The sequence below is a fragment of the Pteropus medius genome, unplaced genomic scaffold, assembly GCF_902729225.1.
Source record: "Pteropus medius unplaced genomic scaffold, Ma_sr-lr_union100, whole genome shotgun sequence".
Taxonomy (NCBI): Eukaryota; Metazoa; Chordata; class Mammalia; order Chiroptera; family Pteropodidae; genus Pteropus; species Pteropus medius.
In genome coordinates, this window is record NW_024354550.1 from 1,355,375 (window position 1) to 1,375,646 (window position 20,272).

General features: G+C 35.5%; 2 protein-coding genes across 5 annotated transcripts in view; one reads left to right on the forward strand and one right to left on the reverse strand.

Moving 5' to 3' along the window:
- Positions 1 to 2,837: 2,837 nt before the first annotated feature.
- On the reverse strand, positions 2,838 to 7,306 carry SERP1 (stress associated endoplasmic reticulum protein 1). The gene is made up of 3 exons (XM_039855151.1): positions 6,881 to 7,306; positions 6,518 to 6,593; positions 2,838 to 5,364 (listed from the first exon to the last, which is right to left on the reverse strand). The coding sequence occupies exons 1-3, from the start codon at positions 6,962 to 6,964 to the stop codon at positions 5,324 to 5,326; spliced, it is 201 nt and encodes a 66-aa protein (XP_039711085.1). The 5' UTR covers positions 6,965 to 7,306; the 3' UTR covers positions 2,838 to 5,323.
- A 223-nt stretch (positions 7,307 to 7,529) lies between these two features.
- Positions 7,530 to 20,272, forward strand: part of EIF2A (eukaryotic translation initiation factor 2A) — a 35,070-nt gene continuing 22,327 nt past the window's right edge. Inside the window, exons 1-3 of one of the 4 annotated variants that reach the window (XM_039855147.1) lie at positions 7,530 to 7,682; positions 13,856 to 13,925; positions 18,303 to 18,377. In XM_039855147.1, coding sequence (XP_039711081.1) covers positions 7,631 to 7,682; positions 13,856 to 13,925; positions 18,303 to 18,377 — 197 coding nt within the window. In that variant the 5' untranslated portion in view covers positions 7,530 to 7,630. Of the gene's footprint in view, positions 7,683 to 13,855; positions 13,926 to 18,302; positions 18,382 to 20,272 lie in introns of those variants that run through there. The other 3 variants (XM_039855148.1, XM_039855149.1, XM_039855150.1) reach the window with 3 other exon arrangements.

A 20,272-nucleotide genomic window follows, 5' to 3' on the forward strand; every position in this document is an offset into this window, starting at 1 on the left:
ACAAAGAAATGGAAAGAGATTCCGTGTTCTTGGATTGGAAGAATCAACATAGTTTAAATGACCATATTACCTAAAGTATTATACAGATTTAATGCAATCCCCATCAAAAATCCATCGTCATTTTTTAAAGAAATAGAACAAAAAATTTTCAGTTTTATATGGAAGCACAAAAGACCTCTAATTGCCAATGCCATCCTGAGAAAAAAGAATGAGGCTGGAGGCATCACTCTGCCTGACTTCAAATTATACTACAAAGCGACAGTAATCAAAATGGCATGGTATTGGCAGCAAAACAGACACACGGACCAGTGGAACAGAATCGAGAGTCCAGAAATAAATCCATATTTATCTGGGCAAATAATTTTTTACAAAGAAGCCAAAAACATACAGTGGAGAAAGGAAATTCTCTTCAATAAATGGTGCTGGGAAAACTGGAAAGCCACTTATAAAAGAATGAAACTAGACTGCTGTCTACCACCATATGCCAGAATTAACTCAGAATGGATTAAGGACCTAAATATAAGACCTGAAACAATAACATGCATAGAAGAAAACATAGGAACTAAACTCAAGGACCTTGGACTTAAAGAGAATTTTATGAATTTGACCTCAAAGGCAAGGGAAGGAAAAGCAAAAATAAATGAATGGAACTACATCAAACTCAAAAGCTTCTGCTCAGCAAAAGAAATAATCAAGAGACAACCACCTGAATGGGAAAATATATTTGCAAGCAACACCTCCAATAAGGGCCTAATATCCAAAATATACAAAGAACTCATACAACTCAACAACAACAACAACAACAACAACAAACAATTCAATCAAAAAATGAGCAGAGGACCTAAACAGACACTTCTCCCTGGAGGATATACAAATGGCCAACAAATATATGAAAAGATGCTCAACATCATTAGCTATTAGGGAAATGCAAGTCAAAACCACAGTGAGATACCATCTCACACCTGTTAGAATAGCTATAATCAACAGAACAAGCAATAACAAATGTTGGAGAGGGTGCGGAGAAAAAGGAACCCTCATACACCGTTGGTGGGACCGCAAACTGGAATAGCTTCTATGGAAAACAGTATGGAGGTTCCTCAAAAAACTAAGAATTGATCTACCATATGATCCAGCAATCCCTCTATTGGGTATTTACCCCAAAGACTTGAAAACCCATACCCAAAAAGATATTTGCACACCAATGTTCACAGCAGCATTATTCACAGTGGCCAGGACAAGGAAGCAGCCGAAGTGTCCTACGATAGATGATTGGCTAAAGAAGCTGTGGTACATATATACAATGGAATATTACTCAGCCATAAGAGATGAAATACTGTCATTTGTGACAATCTGGATGGACCTCGAGATAATCATGCTAAGTGAAATAAGGCAGACAGAAAAAGTTGAAAATCATATGATATCACTTATATGTGGGATATAAAACCTAAAAGCAACAAATGAGCAGGACAAACAAACTGGGTTCATGGACATGGAATGTAGACTAGTGGTTACCAGAGGGGTGGGAGAGGAGAGGGAAGGTAGATGGGGTAAAGGGGACCAAATATAGGGTTTAGGGGGAGGATGAAGGAGATCAAATATATGGTAGCTGAAGGAAACTGGACTTTGGGTGGTAAACACACAATAGAACATACCTATCTCAAATGATAATGTACACCTGAAAATTGTATAATTGTGTTAACCAATGTTACCCCAATAAACTTAATTTTTTTTTTAAATTTGCAGATTTCTTCTATCTGTACTGCAAAGTAGAAATTTGCACACTGGAAGTCACACATGATTTATTCACTGTAACTTTGTTATAAAAAGTATCTATGGAGGGCACATGACTGCATTTTTTTGACTACTGAACTATCAGATAAGAACTATTTTTTAACATTACAGATCAAAAATTTTAAATCAAAATACAATAGAATTATTGCAAAGTACTTTTTAAAAACATACTCTTGTATGTTACAGTTACCCGATTTAATCTTTGTATTTTTGCGCTGCTCAGGAAACACCAATAGTAAATTTGTCACTTAAATGTATTTTCAAAAGAAATTGCTTCCATAAAAGGAGACTTTTTTTTCTTTATTCTTTGAATTGGCAACATGAAAAAAAAATTTAAGAGTTTTTCTAAAAACAGAAGCAGAGCTTCTGCTTTAGAAATTGTTCTGTGTGGTTAATTCAATAGGGTACACTAAGTCAGGAAACTTTGTTTCTAGTTTCTGCTCTACCTCACCTAGCTCTGTGAGGGAGAAGACACCATTTAACTGGTTTTACTCATCCTTTGAAATACTTATCGCAATTATGGTTATCTTTTCCCCCTCTACGGGACTGAAAGACACTTGAGTGCTGGGACTTTGTGTATTCATAGCTCTATTTCCATATCCAGCACATAAGTTACTCGATATTCATTGAATAAATAAAATTTTTTAATCTGTAAATTGAGGCAGTTGGACATAATTTCCCACGTCTTTTCTATGTTTATGATTCTGATATATATACATTTACTTTGAATTACCTAAGCTCAGACAGTTGAATTTTTCCCTTCAGCTTGTTTCTGGCCTTTAATTTCTTACTAGTACTTTTTTCCAAATGAGGACATTTTTGTCCTAATTCAACTTGAAGATAAAGCAGTACAGGCAGCTAGAGTGAGATTATGTTTAAACAAGGAAGGAGTCTCTGAGGGAGTGATGATGTTCTAATTTTAACAGATGCTAAAACATGATTTTTTGATGAACCTCCCAAGAACACAATCCAGCAGTACTAACATGGTAATCCTTTGTGCCAACAAAACTCCAGTAACCTCAGTGAGAAGAGCCATGGCCCTGCAGTTGAGTATATATATTCCTTTAATGTTAAGTCAAAGCCATTACAATGCATTGTTACAATGAAAATCTTTACTTATCTTGGAAGCCCACTCAATTACTTTGAGCGACATGACATACAGCCCAACAGATACAATGAAATCACTGACAACTCATTGAAATGTTACAGCTAAAATTCAAAGAGTAATTGGGTAGACAACCGCAATAAAGCATTTATTTTCCTGCTGTGCTCAACATTAGATGACACATAAAATTCAACTGGGAAAGGGAGTTCAAAAAACTGAGTTTCTTCCTTGAACAAGACTCGGATAACAATGGAATGAGGAAAATCCTAAGTGGGAAAGTATTTCATTAACTGTGCTTTCTATATATTTTCCTTGCTACCTATTTCCAGTTTTAAACCTTAAATTTGTGCATCTGGGTACTATTTATTTTATCTCAAGTACATTGTAATACTAGGGATTCTTTAAAATTATTTTCTATTTACTGTAAAAAGTACACTCAGATAAGAACTCTGTAAAATCACTTTCTTTTAGAAGGCATCAAATATTCAGGGAACTTTTATTTTTAAAGGATAAACCAAAGACATAGTTTTCATTGACCCAAACATGCATAATCCATCTTTAATAAAAAATGCACTCAATTGGAAAATTACACATGAAATACAAAGGGAATGCAACTTTACATACGTGAAGTGATTGCTAGCTATAGCAATTTAACAGTCAAATTAATAGAAATTGTACATTTAAAAAAAAACCCAACATCTTAAAGCCCATTATCTACAGTACAGCAAGTAAAATTCTGATATGGAATGGTTTGACTCAAAGCAAAGAATAAGGCACCTGATATGAATTTAGAATAACTTTCGTTTTTAAAGTTACAATAAAATAGAGTTAACCAAGACACTTGATTTAAAGAGGGAAACAAGTATAGGGTTGACTTCCTGGGTGAGAAAGGCAGGTAACAATGACATAAAAACCTGCTGGCGCCAGGTCAGCTGATTCCTTTCCTATTCTAGAGTAATCAAATTCCTAAGCATCCTTAATCACTCCTTTCCTCATTCTCCCCCATTATTTGGGGTATGAGAAGTTCTTTCTGAGGTTCACACTGTGGATAAGCTAGGTAGCAGATTTCCCTTCTGTTCCTCTTAAACCAGTTTATTTTAAAAGAAATATCCTGAGGCAATTAACAAAGCAAAAGAGTAGCTCTCTTTCCAATTCATTAATACATAGACACCTCTCAGGCTTTTTTGATCAAGTTATGGGTATTTAAATAGCCAATATCTGTAATTTTCAACAGCATCAGAAAACCCAAACTCTGCCTTCTCACTCAGCCTTACCATTAGTAAAAAGTCTAATCAACCATAACCTATAAAATCATACAACAAAGGGAAGACTGATCCTTATCAGTAAATCCATTTAATTCCAGATGACACTTTAGTATGTTGTATCTAGAACCCTAACAGAATTTTAATTGTAAATCCAGAAAAAGCATTTCCAAACTAAGTGTAACTTCTTAGTTGATGTGCATTTTTTGGTATTAAAAGTGCTATTAACATGCTAAGATGTCTTATGGCACATTGGACTCAATAGTATGTCCTGATGAGGCATTCGTTTTTAGTAGCATTTTTCCCTAAAATGTTGTCTAACATAGTAGGACCCCTTTGATATATTAAAGTAATTCTAATGAAATCAATGGTGACATAAACAAACCTTCCCTGACTCTACTCCACCATGATAGCTTTTGGTGAAACTGAAGTGACTGATTAAGTTACAAAATGTTCAACCAAGTTGTTTGTTTACATTATCTTAGGTTAGTATATTCATTCATGCAAAATCCAAGGTAATGTAATAGAAATGTTGTTAAAACAGACATTGTGGCTATAAGCATCTCCCTTTATATTAAGCATTTAGAAGCTTTTAAAATTGTTTAGGTGCTAAAGATTGTGGGAAAACTAGGTTAACTGTGTAGTTGTTCCATTTACAAGCACCTTATTACAACAGTTACAACAGTTATATGACCCTATATGGGAGTGTGCTTTCAATTCCAGATATTGTAATAAAGTGTCTACCTATACAAAAACTGTAAGATTCCAAATTTTAAATTAAGCTAATTGCATTTACACATTAGGGTTAACAATATGTAGGCTGTCTACACAGACTTAATCTAATTATTGATACTGTATACTATTTTAATAACCACATTAAAAAAACTTACTCTTAAGTGACTGAATAAGTAGGGTCCACTACTGTAGCTTAACAATCAAATTTTATTGCTTTATTCATGTGGTGCTTTTGCAAGGCACTGTGGTATGGACTAGAAAACTTGGAATGACTTGTGAAGAAACCTTGGAATGACACATGAAGGATGATATGAAAAGTCATTCTGAGGCAGGATGCTTTACTGAATTGTTTTTAACCAGGGTATCAAACATCAGGAATGAGTTCAAGTTAAAATTCACAGGAGAATGGAACATCTTAAGGTCAGTCACATCACATGCCCATCCTGATACTTTGAATAATCTGGAAAATTGCTGCAAAGAGAAAGAGCAAATATTAAAACATGCTTTGAATAAAATAAGTCTGACGAGTGACAGATATTTATTAAGGTAGTTCAAGCCCAAAGTGCCCTTAAACAATTACTTGCAAATGCTATGTAACTTCATTCTAATAAGAAAGAAGACAGGCCTACCTTAACAAAACAATTAAATGTCCATGAGTTATTTTTTTAAATCTCGGCTTTTCTGCGTTTTATGTCTAAATGTGTGAGAGAATTTAAAAATAAGCAATCATTTTAGAAAGATCTTAAGGTACCAAAGCAAAAAGGTTTTTGAGCATAGAATTACTTAGGTTTATCACTAAATATTAAGTGTCCTTTGAAGGCCTGGCCTATAATACATGCATGTTTCCTCATTCTCGCAAAGCTGAAATTCAATAATCTTTAGGTTATATAAATTGCTTGGCTCTTGGCCATTTATAGGCAAAGCCTCTAACTGTTAAGTATAGAAGATAGGCAAAGCAAAATGCTTAAGAAAAACCTCAATAATTTTAGAATGTCAGAACATGGAAAACAGAAACATGTACTTCAAAATTAACAGCTTATATAAGATAAATGAAGAGAAAAGACATTCTGTAAAAATGTTAAGTCTATTACTCCAATGGCACGCTGCCCTGATAACGAATTTTTCCTACCATATGTCAAACGTTTCTTTTATTAATCCAAAAAAGTACGTTTCCTCTATAGCCAATCAATTCTTTGCACTAGCTTTACTTTGTGAAATATACCCAGTTTTGACATAAAGACGTTCGATTCTGGGACATGTTAAATTAAGTTTGAACATCCACATGCACATAATGTTCATAAACCTCTTTTTTGCAAAGGTATTGATAGTGGGGTTGCAAAACATTCTATCCCCTTCTGTGGGGTGTTGTTTTGGTCTACATTTCTTCCAACTGGATAATTACAAAGGACCTGACCTTCTTTTTTGATCTGTGAGTACAAATCAAGGTGGGAGAAGTTTCTGGAGCACCTCTGTGCATATGTGGGGCAAGTAAATTGGTTCAGATGAAACAGAATTATGTGGAGCTCCCAGCAGGTAGGTTGAGAACTACACGGTTAAGATTCACCGCTGATGGGTCACCACGTCATCCCAAACCCTACCCGACGGTAGCCCCCAAAACACTTACCAGAACCACAAACAACAAAAATGAAGAGAGCCAATAACCAGGGTCCTACAGATGCCTTCTCTTCGGGAGCATTTCTCTGCAAAAAGAAAATGCACCGTTTCAAATGCAAAAAAAACCCAAAAAACAAAAAACAAAAAACCATTCCGACCCAGGGCTCCCACAGCCTGCACTCCGGGCCAAGTCTCCCCTCGGTTCTCGAGCCTCCCAGCTCCGGCTCCCACCTCCTAGAACCCCCCAACTTAACGTCCAGCTCGCGGCCTCAGGCCCCCAGAGTCGGCCGGGTCTGGGAGAACTCCACGCGGCCCTAGGGCCTCGGGCCTCAGTCTCAGCTGCAGAACGGAGTAGGGTGAGCTTTTTTCTTACCGAGGTCTTGGCGACATTGCCGCGCTGGGTGATGTTCTTGCTATGCTTCTCGTTGGCCATACGGATCCGCTGCTTGGCGACCATCTTCGCGGCGCTACCACCTGCCCCAGCCACCCCTTAAACTCGCTCGCTCGCTTCCCCTCCGGCCGCTGCGACGCGACGTTCCCGATGCCCGCGCCGCCGGAGCAAGGAGGTTCTCAGGCGGGGCGCTAGCTCCGGACGCTGGGCCTGGGCACGGCGAGCGCGGGGACTGGGGGCTGAGCGCTAACGGGGCGCGGGCCGCCGACTGACTGAGGACGCTGGACTGACTGGCCGAGCGAGGCGGGCGCGCGGGAGGAGAGCAGGCCGCCGGGATATTCTCGCGCCGCCGGGAGCGTGGAGTAAAAGAGGAAGGAAACGCAACGCAACAAGCGGACGGTGTAGCCCGTCGTCTCGAACTACTTCGGGTTCGGCTGCCAACGTCAGCACTGGGCAGACTCCTCCCCACGGAAGTGCGGGCTCCGCCTGCTGAAGAAAAGGGAGGGGACGAGAGAGGGCTGGGCACGGGCCCCTAGCCCAGCCCTCCCAAGCTCTGTAAAGCGTGGCCCCAGCGCTGCGCGTGCGCATTGAGGTTCCTTTTCTGAGGCACTCTCCAACTGGAAGTGAGTTCGCCCCGAGGCTGATGACCCCGGAAACACTAATTTGCCGTCTCCAGGCGTGAGGAGACGTGTAGGGGCCAGGTTTGGCTCTCGTGAACTCTGACCCAAGTGGATGGGTTTCTCTTTCCGGGACAACATGGCGCCGTCCACGCCGCTCCTGACAGGTGAGTTGTGAACGAGCAAGAGAGATTTCTTTAGAGCAGTATTTTTGTGTATCTTTGTTTTTGAGTCCTATCCGTGGAGCCTTGGAGTCTGATCGGCCTTTTCTTGTGGATTGCGGAAGAGCCGGAGGGCCTTTGGGGTTTCTCGGTGTAGAGTGACAATCGGAAGTGAGGCCTCCTGCCTTTGGGCTCCTGCCTTCCCCCTCCTTTTTGCCGTCCATCATTCTTCTCTGCCACTTCAAGTTACAATGGAATTGAAGAACGGAGATAAGAACAGAAAGTGCTAGTTGAATTTGTTACCTTGGGTTTGCAATACTAATGTTGCATGAACCCTTATTCGTTGACAGACCTGTTGACAGTGTGAAGTCATTTAGCTTTGTAATAAGGAAAAATTGTAAACATGTGACTCAATCCACTAGAATGACCACACACGATAAAAAAAAAAAAAAAAATCCCTGAATTTAGGTAATACCAAATTCTGTACTACTTGCTTTAGTGAAATTTGTAGGACTTAATAAAGAGAATTGGAGCTGTGGCAATGATACTTGAAATTTTTTTCTCACTTATCGCAGAGGGTAATAGTAATCTGTGGCAAAAGATTTCAAGTGATAAAAGTATGGTCTGGGGTGGTTACAGTGAGCATTATAGAGATGATCTAGCAATGTTGGATATTGAAATGGTTGTGAGCATTTTAGAGCTAGAACATTAGAGGATTCCTGAGACTTTGAGACAGAGTTTATAATGTTGGAGAAGATAATAAAATTAGTCTTGTACAATGCCAGGGAACACTCTGGACTAGGGTAATGGCTGGGAGTCTCATATGAGTATCAAGTAAGGAGCTGGGAGTTGGGACAGGAAAAAAAAAAAAAAGAGGCTTTGATTAAATCACAATAATAACTTTGTAGAAGGAGAAAGAAGTCATTAAGAAAAAGATCGTTTACTTTTGAGAAAAGAGGTTATTTTCCCCTGAGACTTGAATCTGTTAGCTATTCACAATTTTAGAATACTAAATGCTTGTTTGAATGCTAATAAAAAAAAATAGTACATTTTAAAATCTAATAAATTTCTCTTTTAAAATTTGTACAGTGGCTCTTCATTGCTTGCAGGGTAAATTCCATCCTGTGTAGTATAAACCTTTATAATCTTTGAATAGTTCTTGACATTCATTTCCTTGCCACTCCATCCTATTTTGTGTTCCATTATATTGAACTGCTTATGAAACCCTTGAACAACCTGTTTATTGATTCTAAGACTATCTTGTTCCTTTTTATTTGGCTAACTTCTTTTCATCTTTTAAAATTGTTTTCAGACATCATTGCTTTGTGAAGTTTGTCCTCACTCTTCCCAGATAGTTACTCCCCAGGCTATTTTTGTAACTCAGATATACTTGAAATTTTTTTCTCGCTTATCACAGAGGGTAATTATCTAGTTATTTAGGTGCTTTTCTCTTCTGCTAGACTATGAACTCCTTGATTGCAGGATAGAGTCTCATTCATTTCTGTCTTTTCAGTACCACGTACAGCGACTGGTAAGTAATAGACATTCTGAATGTTTAATGGGAGAATTAGTGAAAAATAACCACTTCATTCATAGTCAAATGAACTAAGAATGACAGTTGTCTTACAATGCTTAAAATCAAGGACTTCATAAGAGCTTAAAGGTTATCTACTCAGTCAATGCATCATATTTTCATATTCATAAATGCCCAGACAGATTAAGTGGTCAGATTCAAATAGCAAATTGAAGAGTCAAGATTATATTCAGTCATTCAATTTTGTGGTCCATTTTTCACTAGAACATACTGATTTTAGAATTCTTAATATAGATATTTTACTTAACAATAGATTGTTTTACTTCTGGAATCCTTTTTAAACTTAGACTTGGGATTTTTGAGTTTTGAATAATTTGGAGATTATCCAGTAAATTTTATTAGTCATGACTTTTAATTGGAAATGACAAAAAGTCAAAGCAGGTGAAAGAGGGATTTTGAATGAAAATTCATGCAACCTTAAAGCCTCGGTACTGCTGTGTCCAGATATTCACATGACTCCAAAACTCTGTTTTGTCGTTGTTGTTGTTGTTGTTTAATCCCCAGGCTCTTGCTTTCTTCTCCATTAAATTCATTTTCAGGCTAATGTTCTACATGGGAGCTCCAGGTTTACATTCAGCCAGTTTAGCAACCCCAAAAGAAGGAACACATTTTTTCCAGTCTCAAGGCTGGCTTGGCTGTCCTTGTCTTGGCTCGGCTCTTGCTCACCTTTGAATTGGTCACTGGTTAATCACATCACCAGGACTAAATTATCTTCTCACCCTTGGATATTCCCCAAAGGAAAATTAGAGTCCTCTAAAAAGGAGGGCTGGATGCCAGGCATGTAAAACAACAATGGCCTTACACGAAACCCATATTGTATAATCAGCTTGCATAATTGAGGCTATTGAGATAATTTATTCAAAATTGAGTCATTTTCCTAAATTGATATGTATTCCAGTGGATATAAAGTATAGAAAAAGTATCATATAATGTCGCCATATCTCTGGCATAGGACCCTTGTTTGTTGAAGCCCAGTAGGTTTCTCACATTAACCATGAAAATGTTGTGCTGGTTGCCTTGAATACCCTGAAAGTTCCCACTGCTGTCGTCAGAAGTTTATCTTCATGGGTTGTGAGGTACAGCTGCCACTTTAGTGTAATGTGCAAACACTGAATTTCCCCCAAGTAAGCATTGTGGTCAGTGATAATAGTAAAATCAACAAGTGTAGAGGACCAAGGGCACTAATGACAAATGTCGTAAAAACACAAGATGCTGAGATAAGTTAGGGAAAGCTTTTTTCTTTTTCTTTTTTTGCCAGTCACCTCAAGCGCATGTTCATGGGGCAAGCAGTTAAGTCAATAAAACATGGTTTGATTGCATTATCATATCGCACATTTTCTAATTATACGGTAGCTCATTGGGAATATACTGACAATGTGCCATTTTGTTTTCCTAGGCCTGTATGTGAATTATTAAAGAGAGCTCTTAATGTGTTCAGTTGCCACTGTAGCTTGTGGGAGGGACCTCATTAGGCTGACAAAATTTTATGTAACCTAAGAATAAAATGAAATCTGGTAACTGAACTCCCTAGTTTGGGAAGTTCATTTTTTATTAATCCCACAAATAAATGCTTGTTAAAAACTTAACTACAGTATTAAGAAAAGAATGGCTATTCTCTCCTAAGTTGTAATGTTTCATACATGATATTGCAGCAGATGATTTATTTGGTTATGAGAAATAAATGGGCATTGTTTTGCATGTGTAGTAAGAGAATAGTCAAAAGGCCATGAAGCTATTGAGAATTTTGATTCTAAAGAATGAAACTTTCTAGTTTTAAAATCTTCTACAAAAACTTTTTCCTGGCACAAAACATTTTCTAAATGTCATTAGATTTAGAATAGATATTGTTTAGAATAGATATTGTTAGTGTTTCACTCAAGGTGTAGCAATAGACTGAGCTCCTTAGAAATCATTATCTTGAGTGCAGTGATGGATTTGTTTTTTAAAATCCCCAGTGCCTACCACATAGAGCTATCCAGGGAGCAGATCCTATACAGAGAGAGCCTTGTAGGCTGTGGTGTAAAGAATTTAGATTTTGATTAATACTAATACTTTGTTAGGTTCCATTCTATTCAAGGACAAACTATGCACAACAGTAGCAACTCAATCTAGTGCTCTCCATATGAGGAAACATAGTATCCTTTTGTATATTTGTGGATGTCTAACAACAAACTCATTCAATTATGTGTTTACTTATTTTCCATTACTTCACTAGAATATAAGCTCCCCGAGGGCACAGATTTTAAATTATTTACTATGGGACTGTTATATTAATTATGTATTATATTCATTATATTACTTTTAATATGTGAAAACTGAGTGAGTTAATTCTCAGGTAAAATATCAGTGTTCTGAGAACTGTCCCTGGAAAAAGGGACATCGGAAATATGGATCAGAGTTGGAGCCAAGAGTTGTAGTGGTCCCTGTCTACCAACTTTGCTCTTTTCCCGGTAACTAAGAGAAAAGCTGGCAGAAAAGGAAGCAGCTGTAATTGTGACCATGGACCTCAGTAAAACTTTTTCTTCTTTTTGGCCCTTATACTATTGCTGCTAGCAAGAATTCTAGCTGATAAAAAAGTAACTTATCACCAAGTCCTGTCAGTTTTATCTCTAAATTTTGAACACAAATCCTCCGCTTTCCATTTCCACTATCCCACCTTAGTCCGTTTCCTTAATTTCTCCTATGGAACTACTGGAGAACAGTCTTGAGTAGTCTCTTCACATCCACCATTACTCCCTTTCAGTTCATTCTCTACACTGTATCAAATTGACCTTTTCAAAATGCAAATCTGGTTTCAGAAATCTGCTTAAAACCTTTTTGGAGTTTCCCACCATTCTTAGGCTATAGACCAATGTTTTCTCACTTAGGCCACAAGATTCTGCTTAGTCTGAGCCCTATTTTCTTCTCCAGCTCCTTCTCCTTTGAGCCCCACAGGCCTTCTTTCCATTCCTCTGATGTGTCATCATCTCTCTTGCCAATGAGTTTTTGCACTTTTTACTGTTCTCTTTGCTTGTGAACTGCTTTTCTTCCTTTGTATCTTAGCACACAAATGACTTACTCAAGGACACATTCCATATCTTCTGTTTTGAGATCAAAACTCTATTATTATTCACTCTATTTGCTCTATATATCTTTCCTTTGTAGCACTAAACACAGGTATAGAATTCCATATATTTGATTAATTATTTGATTAATGAGGTCCGAGACAAGGCTGATTTTCCTCCCTGTTGTATCTCCAGTTCTCAACATAGGGTCTGGGAGGTAGTTTTTTTTCCCAATAAGCATTTATTGAATAGATGAATGAATTTAGTTGATTCAGCTTTAAAACTTCTAATTCAGCCATTTTTAATCTAGTTCTATAGATGTTTTTGCTTATTTAATCTTGGATTTTGTTCCCGTTTAATATTTTTGGATATTACCGTCATTGAGGGCTTTGTAAATGAATGTTTCTAGTCCCATTTGCTCTCTTAGTTTGAGAAATTGTAAATATATAAGTAATGCCTTACTTTTTAAAAGAACTTTGAATATATACTATATTTTCATGTTATTATTTTATGTAAAACACAGCTACCCTATGTCCTAATATTTCCATTTTATAAACTAGGGCATAGATTTAGAGTTGGTAATGTGGCCAAGGTACCACAGCCAGATAGGTACAAAAGTTTGCCTTTGAGTTTATGTCCTTTCTACTACAGCACAACTGCCTTTCACTGCCTTTCACAAAATAAAAATTTTGAGTTTTTATTTATAGAAATTACTTGAGAGAGTAAGCTGATTCAAAGAAGGTTGAACTTAGACTCAGCTTTTCATTCTGTTTCCAACATCCATACATTCTGAAAATGAGATTTAAAATCATGTGAAAACAATACTAAGATCACTTTTTTCCATTCGAATGAATATAAATATGAATGGTTTATCTCAGTGCACATGCACAGATTTCTTGAAAAACAGATAAAAGGAGATTTATTAATGTAGTCTCCTTAGAGACTAAATGAATATGCTTTATAGGAAAAGAAATGAGAGGGATTACCTGTCTTAGTTTGGGCTCTAATAACAAAGTACCATAGACTGGATAGTTTATAAACAACAGAAATTTTCTTACAGTTCTAGAGGCTGGAAGTCTGAGATCAGGGTTCCACTATGTCAGGTTATGATGAGGTCTCTCTTCCAGATTGCAAACTGCCAACTTGTATCTTCACATGGCAGAGAGAGAGCTAGCTGGCTCTCTGGACTCTTCTTGTAAGGACACTAATCCCATTCACAAGAGTTCTACCCTCACGACCTAATTACCTCCCCAAGGTTCCATCTCCAAATATCATCACATTAGGGTTAGGGTTTCAACATGAGGTTTTGGGAGATACCACAGACATTTAGTCTATTGCATTACCTATTTATCAGCAGTTATACGATTTCATGCAGTAGGGTAAAAAAATATGCCCTTTTAATGCTAATACTCTGTAGTTCTAAGAACTGTTTAATAATTTCATTAACACTTTGGCCAAAAGCTTTTTGTTTTTTAAGACATATGTGATAACTGAGTATTTATTAACAAAGTCCTGGTGGTTCTTTTCATTTTATTTTTTAGTCCGAGGATCAGAAGGATTATACATGGTGAATGGACCACCACATTTTACAGAAAGCACAGTGTTTCCAAGGTATGGTTTATTTTGTTGAGTGATGTTATAGAGAACTATTTAATACATTCTAAATTATTTTTGGTGTTATATAAATTATTTGGTGTTATATAAATTATTTTTGGTGTTTCTGAACAAGAAAGAAAAAGAACAGCTAGTTTTTTGGGACATATCGTATAATATTAATAGAAGATGGAAGGAAGACATATTCTTTATTAAGAAAAATGATTTTTAGATTTGAAAATAATAGCTTAATCATTTTTAAAAGAAAAAGTGTAGACAATAGTGTAATTGAGTTCAAGCCTCTAGCTTAAAAGAATTTTATCTTAGGAAATGAGGAAAAACTTGCAAATGTAATAGCCAAATCACTGTCTATAATTTTAATGAAATCATAGAATGAAAAAGGTATAAGAAAGGAAGGAACTATAGAGAAAACTATATAAAATATATAACTAGACAGATGTATTTTTCCCAAAAAGAAACAATAAATAGGTAAACCAGAACTAATCAGAGTGATTATTTGTAGAGGGAGAGAGAATTACAGAATGCAGAAGACATGTCTGTGAATGAACTTTGGTATCTATTGTTTTTGATTTTGGACCATGTTATTGTTCTAAATTTAAAAAAAATTACCAATGTTACCCCAATAAACTTAATAAAATAATTAATTAATTTAAAATATAAATTAATTAATTAATTAAAATGGAGAATGAAAACAAGTAAACCTAGCTTTATATTAAATTGATAGCATGACCATATCATGACCTGCAAAATTCTTAAATGCGTTCAATAGTTTTACTGTTTACAGAAAATTGATAATGTCATTTTAAATTTATTGTAGGATCAAAGAAATAGTTATATTAACGTTTTTAGGAACCAAGATTTTCAGCATAACAGTAAAAGGATGGATTTAAATAATATCAAATAGGAATTCATGATTTTTTTCCATAAAATAACTTATGTTTCCTAGTTCTGTCCACTGAAAAGGTCTAGAAGCAGTGATAACCTAGTAGCAGTGACTACCCTTGCCTCACAGACTGTGATCATAAACACTGTTCTTCACTACAGGGAACTAGTTTCTTGGAGAAGTGGCCGACTCCAGATCTAGGACAGAAAATGAACAAATTGAGCTAGAGATATGAAGTGGCAGAAAGCAAGGAAGCTATAACAGACCAACGGAGTTTTGTGAAAGTGTCACAGAAGTCAACTTGAAGGGTTCACACCAGCCAAAGATGAGAAAGTTTAAGCATTAAGAAGAATTATGACTGAAAGGATAAGACATGTCAAGTATATAAACACTCCCCTTCCAATCCCCCTTCCTCTAAATCTTATTAGTATAAAAGATCAATGTGGTCCTCCTTCATTACTTTGAAAATTGATCAGTATGAAGAAGGAATCAGCATTTATCTTGCCTTTCCCCATACAGACTTTTTCAGAGTAATCAAATTGTTGATGAGGAAATCTTATTTATAGAAGAATTCCAGTTAAATGGAGAAGGAATAATGGGATTAGATAATAGCTATTTTGTAATCCTAAAGAAATCATGTATCATTGGTTCTCAAACATTAGCATGGATCAGAATCCTCTGAAAAGCTTGTTAAAGCACATCGGTATTCTCGCCCCAGATTTCCTAACTCATTAAACCTGGGGTGGGCCCAAGTATTGGAATTTTTAATAAATTCCCAAGTAATTCTAGTGCTACAGATCTGGGGACCCCACTTTGAGAAACACTGATCTAGGCAAATGATCATCAAAAGATGCTGAAACTGAGGGGTAAACGATTGATGGGGAACTTTATAATCAGGCTGACATTACCTGAATCTGTTGACCAGTTTTTTTTTTTTTAGAACCAGTTCTCTAGAACCTTGTTATAGGAGGTATGATCTCAAGACTAGCCATATTGGTATCACCTTGAACTGGTGCAGAATGTAACATCTCAGTACCTGCCCAACTCACTGAATCAGAGTCTCTACTTTAACCAGATCTTCAGCTGATTTGTGTGCACATTAATGTTTGAAAATCACTACTCTAGAAAACAGTCTGTGTCAAAGCTTTTGTGTTATACTCCATTGGGGTATGCAATCCCAAGGCAGTAAGAATGAAGGGAAAAAGGAATGAGGCAAAGAAGTGAAAGCAAATATAACCTGGGGTACACTGGACTGACCACAGGTGCCCAAAATACAGCCAGGTTGCTTGGTCATGCAGAATGTCTCCAGAGGCCTTATGGAACCACTGTGCCTCCAAAAAATATGTTGTGGAGAGGAAAGGTAAAAAATTTATATGTGGCCACAGCTTCTCTTGGTCTTTTTGGGATGAATCTAAATGCCAGAGCTCTTCTTCCTACTACTGCAGTAGACATAATAGAAGCCATGCTGAAATGTGGCCCTCACTCCTGGAGAATCAGACAACCAGTGGTGTTAGGAAATGAGGTAGCCAGGTCTCTTTATTGAATAAGTGATGCCTGAGTGCAGGAAGGGTTAGGTGAATCTGAGGAGGTACATAATGAGTCCAATACAATCTTAGCATTACTAAGAGTAGAATGAGAAGACATTGTGTGTCTCCGAGTGAATTTCAGTAGGAGCTACATAATACTTCTGTGAAGGTTAAAAAAAAAAACCTGATTCTAATCAAGCTTTTAGATGAATGGTTCTCAGATTTGGCTGCACATTAGAATGACCTGGGGAACTTTTAAAAATTGAAATATTCAAGTACAGGGTATTAAAAGATAAATATTTTGTGAGATGAAGTGGCATGGTGGTGATTGTTCTTTTAAAATGTCATCAGTTTAGAGATGCATACTGAAGTATAAAGTAAAATGATGTGAGATGCTTTAAAATATTTTGGCATTAAATATAAAAATAGGGAGTAGATTAAACAAAATTGGCCATGAGTTAATAATTATTTAAGCTTGGTGATAGGTACATGGGTGGGTTATCATACTTTTTCTCTATTTTTTGTGTATATTTGACATTTTTCATTAAAAAAATTGTACCAGAAGGAAATAGACAAAATTTCCCAATTGCCAAGATTAGGAAAAGAATTAAATTCTGTGTACTATAGTCTAGTAAGCTTGCCTTCAATCTTAAACAACATTTTAGAATGAGTTATTATTAAAAGGACAGTTTTAATCATTGAAATGAGGGGTGATTATTGGAGTCAAAATGAGCTTTCTAAGAACAAATTGTTTCAAGCTTATCTCCATTTCCTTTTGAGTAGAATTTCCAGACACATCAGAACCATTAAAATGATTTTAGCAAAGTATCCGAGAAAGGACAAAGTCTTTTGGTTGGGTGATGATAATGGCAGAGTTGTCGTTGGTTAAGAGCTGTGAAATCAGCTGATTAATGAGTTGATTTTAGTTCAAGGCAAGAACTGTTGGTGAGCCACAGGATCTTGTTCAGAGCTTATTCAACATTCTTATTAATTTAGATGACAACTTCGATTGGTGTTTTATAATTTATACATTTCATAAATCTGTAAGGAATGACTAATGTTTTAAAAGAAAAAATCAAAATGTAAGTATAAGCTACTATTATTGTGGGATTGCAGAAAGACAAATGTCATCTTCAGATGAATTAATCCAAAAATAGTATTCAGATTTAGAGGGATATACTGGTCAGTTCTCAAGCATTGATATTTAATAATTCAAATATTTATTAGCTATGAAGTTTTGATCTAATGTTGTAACTACACATATGGACATCAGCGTGTACACACATACATATTTCTGTTGAATCTTCATTATCACCGGGAGAGGTCCTCATCATAGCCACCTCCAGCTGAGAGAAATGGTACTTAAAGTTTTGATCATTTGATAGATTACTGTCAAGAATCTGATTTTCACAGGTATGTTTTTTATACAGAATCCTGTATCTGCATTTATTTAATGTGAAGATCCTCTATTGTTATACTTTCTGTCTCTACACATTAGAAATTGATGGAAGGTATTTGCCCTTCAAATCTAGGGGCACTTCTTGGCCACTTGGGAATATTCTAGCCACCATTGTTTTGTTATGCAGGTAATCTGGGTCATTATTCACAAAGTATCCATGTTGAAATCCTTCAGCCCTCTCAATATCAGGGCTGACAGCTGATAACTTCCACAATCGCTTACATTTGGAGGTTGTCACACAAAGTAGATATTCACCCAGAGGGGCTCTTTTTCTTTAAGATTGATCTCTTAGTATAAAATCAATTTCCAGTTTGCTTTACAGTGTTTGTTGACATTGCATTTTAAGAAATAAAGTGTTTTGGTAAACTAAAACATTTGAGAATTATTTTCTAAAATTTATGTAAGCTCTTAGTCATTAAGTTCGTAGTAAGATTGTGGATTTTGAATCAGATTTTTTAAAAAGTATTCATGCTTATTAATTTAAACTTTTTTCTTGTCCTTTTTAGGGAATCTGGGAAAAACTGTAAAGTCTATACCTTTAGTAAGGATGGGACCTTGTTTGCCTGGGGCAATGGAGAAAAGTTAGTGTTCATTTATATAACATTTTATGTATACGTCGTGAATATAATACATAACTAGCATTATTTGAATAACATATATTTAGGTGTCATTAGTAAAGTTCATCTTTTAATGTCATGATGCAGTTAGGTATTATTTACTATACAACTTCCATAGAATACCTCCAAAGTTGTTAGTTTCTATTTATGTGCCATGACTCCTTTGAATTTTCTAGTTACTTTGAATTAAAAAGTAACATATGAAAAAAGGGCAATTAATTTAATGCTGAAGAAACTTTGACAGATTGTTTTAAATAGTGCTCTAAGGTACTGGTTAGAGTTTCTTAAGTTTTACATTAACACTTAGAGAATAATTCTTTGATTATTTATCTTAGATTTATATACTTTATATCTTTGCTATCAGTAACAATTGCAGTTATTGCTATTAGTTTTATTTTATATAAAAGTATATTATTTAGGTATTTGTAAGTTCTTCAAAAGTATGTTTAGTATAATGTATATTACATAAAATAATCAGATTACAAAATTGGTCTTGCAAAAAAATAAGTATTTTGATTAAATGCTCATAATTTTGTTAAGAAAACGAGTCCTTTTTAATTTTTCCTTAGTTCACAAAACCAGGAAAATACCCGAGTGTTTGTTGCTTGGTTTAAAGTTATTTTTGTTTTTTTTAACCAGTTATAATATCTTAGGTTTTTTTTTTTTTTTTAAGGAGAAAAAATATATACATTGGTTTCAAAAGTACATTTTAAATGTTTTTTTTTTTTTACACAGTGGTAATGTATTCTGAAGACTTTGAACTATCAGGTCAGATTGGATTAAACACATGATTTTTAAAAATTAATGCTAAAAATATTGTGTTGAATTAATCGATTCACCTTGTTGACTATAAGTAGCTGGCAGAATTAGCATTTATAATTAAAAATATTAATCAGTTTATTTTTTTCAAGTTATTAAATCCAACCAACAAACTTCTACTCTCCAATTATTAAGTATGTAATCGTCTTGAGTCTTATCCGCAGTGTTGACAGGCAGTCTTAATCTCAGCCTCGAAGAAAGGATGTATCTCAAGTTGTGTGTGTGTGTGTAACCTATTGTGGGTATTTGAGTTTTATTTTTTTTAATCCACATTTTAGTTTATACTATTTGAGTAATGAGTTAAGAGAAATTTATCATCTAATGGGATATACAATACTTCCTTTAATTGTCTACTATCTTTTTGAGCTATTCTAGCTTAGAGTTTGTTGAGTAAGTCTGTTTTTACCTTGGCACTATTATTAATTATTTTATATACTCATTCATATCCCCACTTGTCTTTCTATTGGATTCAACTCTGAATCCTTTTAATATGTCACCATATGTTGTGTCCATCTTTTTAATAGATATTTTCTATACGTGGTTCTAGCATTTATTTCCTTAAAGTTCTGTGGCCATAATGATATATAATGTTCCTGGGTGAAGAGAAACAGGTGGAGTGTATTGATTGTGGTCTTTACTGAGTTCATGATTAACTAAGAAACTATAAATGATTTTTCCTTGAATATGTGGTTTTTAAAAAATTAAAATAAACACTTTATTAAACTAATAATAACTATTTGAGATTATCAACAACAAAAAAGTTTCATGTAATTCTAAAATGTGTGTATTATAGTAAATTGTAAAAAATCACATGTGTGTGTTTTAACAATGTGCAGTAATCATTTATTCTTACCAATTTCTGCTTATCCTAACCCAGTGTCTTCAAACTTCAGTAGAACAAAGTAACTTTAAGCAAATTTCTGGAATAAGATGGAGTATTTTTTTTTTTTAATCCCAAAGAGAACATAATAGCAAGTCAGGCCAAACTGGTTTTAAAGCTTGGCTCTGGCATTTATCTGTAGTATGATCTTGGGCAAATC